At 36.8% G+C, this 13,509-nt stretch overlaps 1 protein-coding gene across 3 annotated transcripts in view; it reads left to right on the forward strand.

Annotated features, from left to right (window-relative positions):
* Positions 1-13,509, forward strand: part of IL17REL (interleukin 17 receptor E like) — a 48,819-nt gene that overhangs the window by 18,916 nt on the left and 16,394 nt on the right. For 2 of the 3 annotated variants that reach the window (XM_027804573.2, XM_055712685.1), the window contains exons 2-8: positions 882-909; positions 6,658-6,807; positions 7,593-7,702; positions 9,148-9,262; positions 10,883-10,927; positions 11,757-11,896; positions 12,061-12,132. In XM_027804573.2, the coding sequence (XP_027660374.1) occupies positions 882-909; positions 6,658-6,807; positions 7,593-7,702; positions 9,148-9,262; positions 10,883-10,927; positions 11,757-11,896; positions 12,061-12,132 (660 nt within the window). The remainder of the gene's footprint in view (positions 1-881; positions 910-6,657; positions 6,808-7,592; positions 7,703-9,147; positions 9,263-10,882; positions 10,928-11,756; positions 11,897-12,060; positions 12,133-13,509) is intronic. The other variant, XM_055712686.1, reaches the window with a different exon arrangement.

The raw sequence follows: 13,509 nt of genomic DNA on the forward strand, positions 1-13,509 counted from the left end.
AAGCTGAGGGGAACATATATGCCCTATACAAAGGAATACTGGTATAAATGCGATGTCAGAAACATGAATCCCAGCACAGCGGAAAAGAGTATTTGCTGGCTAAGTAATAGCCTTTTTTTAGAAGTTATGCATAGTAGTCAAAATAAGATTTGTTATTTTTATACTCTAAAGAATTTTAGCGTGTGGCTAAGTGTTTATTTTACTGGGAAAAAGGATGTGGTCTGTTTGAAAGATAGCTGTAAACTTGTTGAAAACTGTGTCAGGTTCACTTTGCCTCTTACAAAAACACTTTCACGCTTGAACATGGTAAGTATTGTGCCTGAGTAATTTCATTTTCAGGATTCTGAGCCAGATAGTTCTCAGAAATAAAAAGGCAAGTCTTATTTCTGAACTTAATTTGCAGTTACTGTAATACTTCCTTCCATTGGTCTAGTATGATCTTCTAAAAATCATATACTATTCAATAGTGTTCTAGATCTGTTCCATTAAGAAATTGCTTGGTTTCTTTGCCCTGGTATGAAGCAGTCCATTGTAAAGTTTGGCAAAACAATAAATAAGCTTTTGGTCAGTGTAAATGGCAGTACCTGCTAAAATGATGTCTGTATTTGATGGAACTGTTATACTTGTTACAAAAATTGCACCTCAGTCAAAATAATGAAAATAAGGATAATGCTGATCTTATGTCCCTGTATATATCAGGCTGTCATATGCAGTAGTGATGTGCATTTTCACTGTTTTTGAAAACCTTTTTTTTAACTCAAAAAGTATTTTGTTGTGGACTGTGAATATGTTTATTTGTTTAAGGTATGTTTATTTGTGTACAATGATAATAATTTTTTTTGTAACCTCAGCTTTTATAATATTTTTGTTTCTGTTTGCAGGGGATTCATTGTAAAAGCAAACCTTCCAGTGAGTATACATAATTAATATTTTTACTGCGTATGTTTTTGAAGGATAATTTATTGCAGATAATAAATCCATTTCCCTGGTGACATACAGTTCACTCTGACAGGGTATTTGCCACCAGTTTCCTTCTACAAAACATCGGAAATTCATAGACTTTGATTAATATTATGTTAATAATGGCTATGCACTATTGTTTTATGGTTTTCCTTGCCACAGTTGGTCACTGGGAGAATTTGCTTAGTCATTTCACGTATTTTTATTGCTCCTACTTACTATTATTGCCTACAGTAATAATACAGGCTCTTAAATTACCTGAACTCTGAAGCCTCCATCAATCACTCCTCCTGCGCACACAGTCACTTGACAGGGAAGTAGGAGGAAGCTGCCGTGCAGGCAGTCCCCTCTAAGAGGACAGTCTTAGCTGGAGGCCCAGCTCTGAGCACCGCTTTTCTCCCTGGTGCCTTTCCTGGATCTGTGTGGCAGAGACTCCACAGACAAGGAGAAGCTGTGATGCTGAGCCACACGCATGTGAGATGCTGGTGCTATCTCAGTGGGGTGTGAGCCAAACATCAGCTGTCACGAGTCTTCCTCTGAAAGCATGGCATTTATGGGACACATGTTGAGGTGGAGAGAAAGAACATAGCTGTGGAAGGGGTGCATTTAAAAGTCCTACCTGAAAAAGTCTCTAGCCTTCTGCCGGTGTGCAAAGTGAACCGTTGGTGGCTGGGTCAAGGATTGTGAATGAATCTTTTTAGGATTAGGCAGTTGACGTGCTAGTTACACAAACTATGTGGAAGGTAGAAGAAAAAAACAGGGATGTTGACCTTTGCTCTGCCTAGCAGAAGCATGCCTTCATACCCTCGGGCAGCACAGGCTGAGGAAACCAAACCCTTCAACCCTGGTCTCAAAGAGAAGAACTTGGTTATGAATCTGTGCTGGGTATTACACAAATACAAATCTAGATAGTGGAGACTTACTACAGGTACCACGAGGTGGTGATTCATTCCACCCATCTTAGGACAAAGTGATTTATATGCTGGGAGGGAGATGAGAGAGGTTCTCCTTTTCTGTTGACTGCCAGAGGTGTTTAGATGATGCACATAAGCTAAAACTAGATGTTTAGCTCTTAGCTGGATGTAGACTTTGGGCACTGAAGAGTTTGTAAACTAAAGATCCTTATCTTTCAAGATGATGTGCGTGAAGCTGATTGTAGGTTTTCAGTGTTGCCTGAAAATGACTTATCAACTATCTTTAACACAAGAAACATGTAGGATGACTCAGCCTTACAGGGATGATGAAAAAACAGTTTTTAGTTTTCACCTTAATTCACTTGCGCAACTGTGGGTGTATACTTATTTCCATACTTCCTTTTCTACAGTCATTCTTTTTATTATATATTATTTGAGGGAAAATTACCTTAAAAGACCTTAACTGTATAATAGAGCACCTTTACAGTAGTCATTGCTTTTAGCTGCAACAAAAAGATGAGTTTATTTCCTAAAATTTGCAACTATCAGCTCAGTAGTATTTGGCAAACATAACTTTGACTCTGCCTTCTCCCTTCTGCTCTTCTAGGCTATTAGTAGTACATAAGGACTACGGTGGTATTTGAAATTCACTGTAATATATCCAGACATTGACATCAATATATCAACGATTTGAAGAGCATTACATTCTCAGAAAATGTATTTGGCTATTTCACGTACGGCTGTGAAACCCTTGTAATTTACTGTGCATTGAAATCTGTTGTGAAAGAGAGGTGGTCAGTCTGATATTTAATCAATTTCATAATAGCTGTAAGTACCTTTAACTGGCCAATTTTGGTATTTATTAACTGAAGTGCACCATGTGGTTATCTTAGGAGAGCATATCTAGTTTGTTTATGAATTTTGTTGAATCATCCTAATGCACAGATGCAGCAGATACTGTGGTAAATCATATGCAAATAGGTTTGAAATGTTACTGTAATTTATAGTCATGGAATGATGCTCCAGTGAAGCAATTTTAGCATGCTTTAGTTATGCTCGTAGATTTAGCACTGTCAGTATCCCAAGTAGTTCAGATTCTTACAGTTTTTGTAGGGAAGAGATAGACAAAAAACCAGTTAGCATTTTCTATTGGGTGTTGGCCTGGACCTCTTATTAATGGGTTTCCCCTGGATTTTTTTTTGCTGTTCTCCAATTTCATCTTCTTGCCTGAGGCTTCAAATTATCCATCTAATCATTTCTATTGCGTATTCATTGCTCAGCTCTGGCTTCTGTACATAAGTGTATATAAGGTGTGTTTTGCTGTTGTGACAGTTCTAGGTTGATTGCTGCATGATCAGATAAAAAAATAATCTGCTGTGGTTGAGCTGATGGTGGAAGTACAAGGAAAGTGTCTACATGCTGAATAATAAGCCTTGACTTCTTTATGCCTGGGCTTATATGTGTCCATAATTAAGGAATCTTTTATTACAGCAACAATCCCTATCTCATGTAGGGCTAATTACAGCTGTAATTCATAAACATAAAATTTAGGCAAGATTTACTCGGCAGATGGTTTGTGTAGCAAGATGTATCTTCATGTCTTCTGGGGTGTAGATCAAACTACTCGTGAGAAAAGGGAAGAGGAGTGTATTCCAGAGGAAGCTATCTAAGGGGGGGATTAAAAGATGATAAGGTAAGAGTTTACTAAAGAATTAGTCAGAAATGAGTCTCATACTGTGATGACTTATAGGATGAAAATTATTTTCTGTCAGCTCTTCCATGTATTATATATTTATTGTGATCCAAAGCTAATATCCTCATGCATGATATGATTCCTTTAGATTATTATTAATGAGTTTTGAAGCATCTTTTGCAATTCTCAAAATGTATCATAAAATTAATGGAAAAAACCCAAAGTGGAAGAGTAATTTCATTTTATCTAGTGTATTACTTATTTATTCTCATTTTGAAGGAAGAAGCTGGGATCAAGGAGGATACTGTCATTGCTTATGGACAGACAGTGGTCCCTAAAACTGTGTGTGTGTGTGTGTGTGTGTGTGCATCTGCCTGGTACTGATCCAATGTCACTAATGCACCCGGGTATGACTTAGGATTCTCCTGATATAATTCCAAGCCTGTGACATCTGATAGCACCATACCTCAGGCAGTAATAACTAAGGACCAAATTCAAGTAAGTCATGATAGTCTTTCCTAAAAGTGAGTAAGGTCAGATGACAAATTCAAGTAAGTCATGATAGTCTTTCCTAAAAGTGAGTAAGGTCAGATGATACAGTCAAATTTACCCAAACAGAATACTTTGTAAAGAACTGTCAGCTTTGGCAATGTACGTACATACGTACACACGTACACACACACACACACACACACACACACTGCTCTTCCCTTCAATAATTTCTACACAGACATAGGAATGGCCAAGATTATAGGTCTGGATCAAGAAATTTACACCAACAACCAAGAAATTAAGTAGAAACACTTGCTTCTGGATACCATTTGGTATCCACAACTGTATGCCATACGATGCAGTCAAGAAAATATCTTTTGAGCAAAGAGACAGAGCTAAAACTAATCACTTATCACATTATTAGTAATAATTATCAGGCAGTTCTGCAATATAATAACCTCCCAATTAACTGTGGGTGGATTGATTGGGTGTTGTACAATAACTCAGTCCTGAGATACTTTCAGAATTATTACACCACCCATTCTTGGAACATGGGATACAATGTTCACATCTGGCTGCTGTGCACTGTACTTCTTAAAGTTGCCTCATCTCTGTGGAAACACATTTGCAAATTCTTCAGAAGTCAATGTACTTCACTGCTCTTAAAGGCTGATTTGTGTATTTTGAATGATCTGTGGTTTTTCTTTGGTTTGCACAAGTTGTCTTCTCTCATTGCCAATGATACCTTGGATAATTGACAGTTGACTCTGCTGTCAGTTGAGGTAAGGTGTCCTTGTTTTCCATTCTTTCCACTTAGTTCATATCAGCATATCCTGTTGCTTCCAAAAGGTGCTTTATGGCACAAACACAGGATAATGGAGTGGAGATTCAGGTGTGAAGCGTTTGCCTTTTCCTTTTTTTGATATGTATCATGCAGGACTTATTTCTCCTGATACCAAGTGTGAGTCACCTTAAGGCCTGACAGATTCAAGCCAAGGTACCACATTTATGTCAGCCTGTCTTCATGTCCTGCATGTATCAGTATCTGATCCTTGACAATGTGTTTCAGCTGCAACTGGACACTGTGAAAGTGAGGATGTCGTAATATAGAAAGAGGTCCTGTACAAGTTAACACACTTTCAGTCTTTAAATTTAGAGCACTTCAATGAAGGGCTAAGTAAGGGTAAGCTTTGCCCTTCCTTCTCCTCCGCATCCTACCTTTCTTCTGTGAGAACTGTGGGTATGTCTTCTGTGTGAGTCAATGGGCATCCACACTTCACAACAATTCTTGGGTAGACATTGAGGGATGCATCCTTTCCCTACGATTTGAGTTAAGAGTGTTGTATTTTATGGCAAGCACAGTATTGTGGCACTGCTGTTTCATACTATTCTCTTTGCCGTAGCAGTTGAACTCCTTCGAGGAGTATGTTAAGACGTATGACTAATAAGAGTCAAATGGTTTTTTTTGTTTTTCGAGCCTCTCCCCAGGGGGAGTAGAATACTTCATTTTACTTGGGTGTCTTTTAACTTTCATGCTATGTACCAAAGTGAGAAGGGTAAGAAATATTTCACAGAAATTACTGTGGTGTAGTTACAGATAAAATGAGGTGTGCTGCATTGTATACCACAAAGCCAAGGGACAAAACTCTTGCTATTTATTCTGATAGTTTCTTAGACTCTTTAATTTTTGGGACTACAAACAATGTATGTAAGGTAGAGAAGCCCAAGGAATACATTGGGGATTAAATCCACTGTACCAGCATAAATTCATAAATAAAGAACTGATTTCTGTGCAGGGCTGCCTGAGAAGTAGAAAGAATTGAAATATGGCTAACTGGTGAGACTTGGGGCCTTAAGACTGGGTTTTTTTTTTTTTTCTTTTACATTAGCCTACAGAAGGCAGCTTGCAAACTGATGTCCTAAGGCTTTGGGATGACTAAATTTCCATAGGAAAATAAGATGAGACAGAGACATAGTAGCTGTGTTCTGTGCCTACTGTTCACACCTTAAAGAAGGCCTGGATAGTATTTATTCTGGTTTTGTTGTTCTAGTGTAAAGCAGAAGGAAATCCTGAGGGACTTTTCCATGACTAGGAATGCAATGGTGCCCTCTTGTGTGAAAGTGTTATTTTAGCCAGCCGTTGAGACCATCAGCCAATCCTAAAAATAAAATACTATGAGAGTGCTCACAGTATACAGGTAATGGTTTTGAAAAAGAGTTTAAATGAACTATTAATCTAGCCACAATCTAGCAGATCTGATTATTTAAAACCACTGTTGGTCTAGGTGTGCTCTGCTAGCCTGAATTGTTAAAGTGTGATTGCTTCCTCTTGTGGGTTAAGACTTCCCCAAGCCAGCAAATTTATTATCAAAACCCATCTGCAATGCAGTTCTTTCCGCCCCCCTGCATTACTAGTGAAGCCAACTGGTTATGTTGGCCATGTGGAAGTGTTAGGTAAAGTACTGGTTTTGCTGAAGTCAATGGTGACTTTCCTACTGATTTCAGTAGAGGTGAAGCTTTACCTTTCTTTGGTGCTTTCTCTCCCCTAGATATCTTGTACACAATGAGATTTTTCTGTCTTTGTATTTGTATTTGCAGGTGGCATTTTTAACAGCTTCTGCCACGATGCCCCTGCATCTTTATCTTCTATGGTACTGAAAAGCATGAAGATCTCAACAGTGATGAAATGTGTCCAAGGAAGCCCATGCTCTCTTCATTTAAACATTAAAGGAACTCTGAGTCTGGATGGTAGGAAGCAGATTTGCTACTGAATCATTTCTGTTTACTTTTTGCTTATAGCTGTTCAGCCAAATTTTGTTCCATATTGCAATATTTGTGTCCAAGCTGTTTTCATGTAGTTATATCAGAAAGACATTTTTTGTGAAACTATTTTACTACAAAGCAGGATAAAGCCATGGCCCTTCTCAAGGGGATGAGAGCTGCAGTAATGAATTCAAGACAACTGGATTTTTACTTCCAGCATAATACATTTAACTTGTCCTCTACCGGTGCCCCAAGCATACTGCTGCCCTTTTTTTCTTGCTCTGACATGCATGCATGCATACACACACACACACAGAGACACACACAGTGAGAATTCTGTCTGCCCTGGTGACTCAGACATGAGTGACTTCCCCAACAGAAGGAGAAACACTTTTGGCGTCTGAAGTTACAATTCTGCACTAAACCAAAATGAAAGCACTCAAGCTTTGCCATAGTCTATTTTTACTACCACCTTGCCATTATCTGCTTAGTGTGTTACCATTTAGAGATTTCCTGCTGTGCTTCACTCAGCCTTAATTTATTTTTTAAATTTGCGTAATTAAAGCTTTATTTTTTAGCAATCTGTATGAAATCCTTGCGTCTACCCCCATGTGTGTGTTATATATAATGCCTCTTTTTTAACAGAGACAAAATACATGTGCCTTTCACTTAGAAGGAAAGATTATGATACAGTATATTTTAATTTATTTTTTCTTTTTCTTAAAGATGCTCAGATTAGATTTTTGATATTTATTCCTAACTCATTTCAGAGAATATCCGTGGGCTGGAAATATGTTCTCTTTCACTGGACACACAGCAATCTCAGTGCACAAATGTGAGATTTGCTAGGAAAAAAAGCATGATGCTTAATGGAAAGAAGGTAGACTCTTTTTTTGGGTTGTTTTTCATTTAAATGTTTATGAGTCTTTGACAGAAATACTTTTTGTATCTCTCTCATATTGACTTTGTGGAAAACTGAAATGAAATGTATGCTTCAGCATTGTCAAACGAAACACCATAACAAATTGTCCTTTTATAACACATAAATTAAGATCTCCACCGGTTTTGTACTTATTCCACTTAACTTTTTGCAAAACAAGCTGCCTCTGCAAAGCCTAATTTTCATATCAGCCTTGTTAGCTTTTTTTCAGTGCCTGCAAAATTGTGGGAAGCTTTTGTAACTCCAATTGCTAGGAGGCACCGTGCCTCAGGGATTTTAAGTGCATACGTATCATTTATTTAAGTCCAACCATATCAATGGAATTTACACATCTAGAAGATAGCCAAGTGCCTAAGCACTTGTGCACATCTGTCCTAAACTTATGGTAATAATTGCAACAGCAGAGTACAATTCTTTACTAAACTAAACTCAGAAGTATTTGTTATTAAAATTTGCAACTGGGGAAAAAACAAAACAAAACCCATCCTTGACCAACAGTTTAAAAAAGACACGATTTTTTGCTTTCAGTTACTGGTGGATAACTGTTATTAATTCTATACAAAATGTGTAACTTCATGTGCTTTGTGAATGTTATATTGATTGCACATGTGAAATGAAGTTCTTCTCCCAGTCCGCAACTGCAGTTTATGCTCTGTATGACTTGATCAGACATCCCTACAGGCAATGCAGGGCCAGCAGTGAACAACTGGTAGCTTTTGGAGTAAGGTAAGTTTATAGGCAAGACTCAACAAACATATGTAATGGAATTTTCTTAGTGTCAGTTCAGTGACTAGAATGTGTCTTTTACCCTCCAAACGCCTTGTACCAAATAGGAGTATATCCAACATGAAAACCAATATGGAATTTAGTAGTTACTGTTACCAGTGAGGGAATGACCTGCTATATGAACTTTAGTCTCCTAAATTGCTTTGTCTTTCACAGACTGTTACTAGAATGGATAAGTTTGCTGAAGTTGCCATTAAACATTTAAACAGAATTTTTTTTCCTATTCTCCAAGTGTTTATGCTTGTAAAATGCCTACAAATTGGGACTTTTGGTAGTATGAAAAGCGTGTTGGTTTTGAAGTTCAATACGCATTAGGTATTGTATTTCTATGCTTTTAAGATTATTTGATAGCTTCTAGAAATGTGGATTTCTGGAAGTGAAGAAGATAGGAACATCATGGATAAGAAGTAATGATAACTCTTTGAAATCCTTTCATTAAGTGGATCTGCGTCTTTTACATTGTTAATGCTACCTTAATGCTCTTTGTAAAGATAAATAAATCTGAACAAAGAATATTGCTTGCTTAACTCTGATAACGAGGGGTTTTCATGTATTCTGGAAGTAACACGCAAACTTGATTTTATAAATGTTTTGAACAGGTGCAGGTACAATTCAATTGCATTGAAGTCAATGTAGCACAACACATCTATGTGACCATGAAAACGGTACCAAATTACTGTGAAGTCAAGCTGAGTCAGGAATACTATGTTGAAGGTAGGAAAACATCTTAAACCAGATGTTTTTCAAGAAACATCTTTTCAAAGACAAAACCAAACCAAACTAAAAAGCACCAAATGCAAAGCCAAATCACATTCTGGGATGCACTGATCTAACTGGTGGTAGATCAGGTATGCCAGGACCACTCTTATTCTACATTTTGATGATTAATTTTGTGCACATAAATGTCTGACTTGCTATAAAAAACAGAGACCAGAGTTTATATCTAAAAGAATACAGAAAACTGAACTACACTATGCATTTGTCCTAATTGGCCTTCTTGTGATTGGCATGTACTCTTTCTCTGCCTGCAGGCTCAGTCCTGTGCGCTCTCTGTGCATAAGATGAAGCCTCTGCTTCTCTTCACTGTTAGGCCACAGGTGGTTTCAGAGGCTGAGGAAAGCTTAATAGGAAACTGTGAAGAAATTTCTTTTTATTTTCATTAGCTAGCTGTTCTATAGCTAGCTGTTTTCATGTAACTGGATAAGATAAGGTAGCTTTTTTTCGCTTTTTGGGGGGTAAGGTGCCTACTATGTGTGTATAAAAATAGGTTCAATACTGTGGTCCAACCAAGTCCAACCACAGTGTGGCTAGTGGAGGCAAGTGCACCAAATAGTGGTGCAAAAAGTTAACTGATACTCCTCATTCGATCCAGTGCCCAGGATTGTCCTGTCTTCCCATTTCCAGAGTGTGTGGGTAGGTGGCTCTTGCCCTTGCCCCTTGGTACAGAATCATCCTTTGCACACAGTATGAGACCTGTTGTGAATGTTTCAGGCTTTCATAGAAAGAAAGCCTTTTTATATTTAAAAAGCCTTTCATTTTCTTCATAAAACCCAATTCACTATTGAAGTAGATATGTCCTTTTTGAATAAAGGGTATGTGTGTGTGGGGGGGAAATAACGTTTTATAAAGCCCCTTTTTAAGACACTTTACAAGGCTAAGGAAGCAAAAATAGGAAATATTTCTCTGGGGAAAAGAACTGAGTGGGGAAATGAGAGCAAAATGCTGCTCTAATACAGAGTTAAGCAAGGAGAGGTGAAACCAGTAGGCAACACATTACGAACTGATTTAGTGTTCTTAAATCAAGATTTAAGTTTTGGAGATACAAAGATATTAGTTCTGAAAGTGGGACTGCCCTCTAATTCTGGGAGCTAAATAAGATGTTTCTCTCTAAGCCTGGAGTAGATTCAGAATAGTAAAAATACACAGTTTATAACAGAGGAATAAACCTGGTGAACAACAGGAGTAGCTTTCAATGAAAGAATAACCGAAATAATAATAATAAATTGTTACTACTACTACTACTACAATTATTGTTAGGTACTTGGTAAAGAAATGCAGCTGTATATCCTAGGCTGCCACTTTAAACTGCTGGTGAGGTTTTCCAGCAGAAACCCCATACTGGTGAGACAGCTCCTTAAGGCAAGTTGTGATATAGTCTTTATGTATGGTAAGGGTACTTTTTTGTTGTTTATCTAGAAGTGGATGTAAATCTGCCTTTAAAAAGGCGTATAAAATAGGTTTCCTGTTGGGAAGCTATTGGATAATTTGGCAGTTTATTTACACAGTGATATAAATGAAGTAGTACTGAAGAAAACTCTGGCTTCTGTTTTGCAGATTGCAGGAACAGTGATGTGGGAAAATATATTCCAGCTTGTTTGGGTGAGCTGATCTTCTACACAACTTAAAGCTGTGAGATACATCTGGTGACCTATGCAATATGTTTACATAGCTGAATAAGCAGAGCAAAAAATGATTTACAACTACCACTGCTGATAATTACTATGTAGTTGATAGGTAATGCCATGGAAAATGTGTTTCCTTGTATTGACTTGGAAATGCATGATAGCAGATAAAGGTACGGACAACCTATTTAATACTTAAACTTTTGGAAACAGGTTTGTGTTCTTTTGATGCACTTCAGATTGCTGCTTTTATATTTTGTCTATAGATAGACCTTATAGATAGACTGAAAAGAATTTGCCAAAAGCCATCTTGATTTTGGCATAGCCATGAATACAAAAATAATGAGAACATCCCTCCACATATTGTATTTGTCTAACATAATTGCACATATTCTCTATGTAATGAAATTGAAACCTTGGGATAATCAGCTTTTGTTGTAGTATTAGTGTGTATATTTCAAGTATTTGTACATGAACTACGTAAGATTTCAAGTACTAAGTTTGAGGTACAATTGGTAGGTGCCCTGGCCTCTCAGTATTGCCAGTGCAAATTTAAACCTGAATAATACTGAAATTTATTCTCATGAAAATTATTATATATAATAAAATAAGAATACCTTTAAGAATATCAGCATATAAAAATAATTAATTCAAACATCCTAGGTAAGAATCTATAGAAGTTGAATTTAATTTCCATGAAGTCATGAAATAAAATCTGAACGTTTTATAAAGAAATAACAAAAAGAATTAATAAAGTAATAAAGAAACAGATGTGATAATTTCATGCTTGAATTTTCTTTTTTTAGCTGGAAAGTTTGATTATAATGTAGACAGGGCAAGGAAAATTATATCAGTGAATGTATCCAACTTTCTTCGGGATCAAGATTATTACGTTCGCCTGTGCCACAAATGGTTTACCTGTGAAGATGTAGGGGCATTTGCTGTGGTGAGTTGAAGTTCAAAGCAGTTTGTTTAACTGGTGGGGAGTGACTTGTAAATGGAAATGCTCAATTGAGGTCATAGTTACAGGAAATGTCCTTTTATATCTTTATTTATCTTCATTAAAAGTCATTTACTGTCCTGGATTCATGACCATCTTTTTCATTTCAGATCAAAGGGAAGGAATCTTTAAAATCAGTTTCTCTGAAATATTCTCAGCTACTCCCTTGTCTTTGCATTGAGGTAACACAGTCTGGAATTTGGTATATACTTGTGTTTCTGATGGAAGAAATTTTATCTGGGAGTTGTGCTAAGGAAGGTGGAAAAATCTGTAGAAAAAGCCTCTAGACCTAAGTTTTTGACTAAGGCTTGTCTGACCTTATGATTATGCAAATGTAGAAGAGATTTTTTAGGAAACACTAATTAAAACATGGAGATAAGAAAATGGGATACAATTTACATTCATTTATGGAAGGTATTGTGTAAGATTAATTTGACTGATTTTTTATGAGCAATGAAAAGACAGCAAATTTAATCTGACTGAATTTCAGCGTAGCAGTTGATATAGTGTTGCATGAGAAACTAAAAGAGGAATTCAGGAAGCTAGGAGTGAGAACAAGATTTGTATGGTAGATAATACCTAGCTGGAGGGCTAACTTGAGTATTGTTGAATGGGGCCGTGCTAGCAGGAAGGTTATTTAAGGACCACACTTAGAGCAGTTCTTATATAAATGTTTTCATCCATGACATGGACACAGAAGATAGGAACATGTTAATGAGATTTGCTGATAATACAGTTGAGAGGTGTAATCAAAATGGAAGAGGGTCAGGATAATTGTGAGAGACTAGAGAGCTTCATATGTGAAATAATTAAAGGAGCATGCAGTGTAATGCATGAAGTGCAAGTTCATGCACTCACTCTAATAAAAGGAATTATTGCTGTAAGATGAGAGTCCTCATTTAGAAATAACAGTGGAGGGAAAAAACATCTGGATGATTAAACTAACGTGCTTAAATGATGTAAACTTTAACAAAGGTCTATTGGGTTGGATTATTGCAAGCTAACAGGAAAGTATGGGCGAGGCCTTCTTTGAAATAGTAGGCAATTCCTGTATCCACGTTCAAGAAGGATTCATTCAAATGGAAGGTGTACATAAAAAATCTAGGATGGCTGAGGAATGGAGAAGCTGTCTTATACAGAAAATTCAAAGAACATGTTTTCAGTAGCCTGGTAAAACACATGCAAATAGAAAACGTTTGTTAAGTACAGATTAGAAGGGTCACTTACAAGGAAAAAGACCAGATTTTTTAAGCTAAAGCCATTCTTGCCACAAGAATGAAAGGGGGATAAACTTAATTCCATTAATATCTTCAGGATAGATACAGATTTTTTTCTGATAATCTGAGAAGTGAGATTCTGGAATATCTTTCATAAAAAGGAATAAAAAGTCACCAAACCAATTTAAAATTATCTTGATAAGATATAAAGATACTATGTGAACCTAGTTTCTCAGTGAATTTTGGGGGTAGAATTTACCTTGTGGATTAAGATACCTAAATATAGATGTCCAGATGTAGATATCTACGTTTTAATTAGATGTCCAAACTCTTAGAGTCAGT

This window comes from Falco cherrug, chromosome 5 (genome assembly GCF_023634085.1).
Source record: "Falco cherrug isolate bFalChe1 chromosome 5, bFalChe1.pri, whole genome shotgun sequence".
Taxonomy (NCBI): domain Eukaryota; kingdom Metazoa; phylum Chordata; class Aves; order Falconiformes; family Falconidae; genus Falco; species Falco cherrug.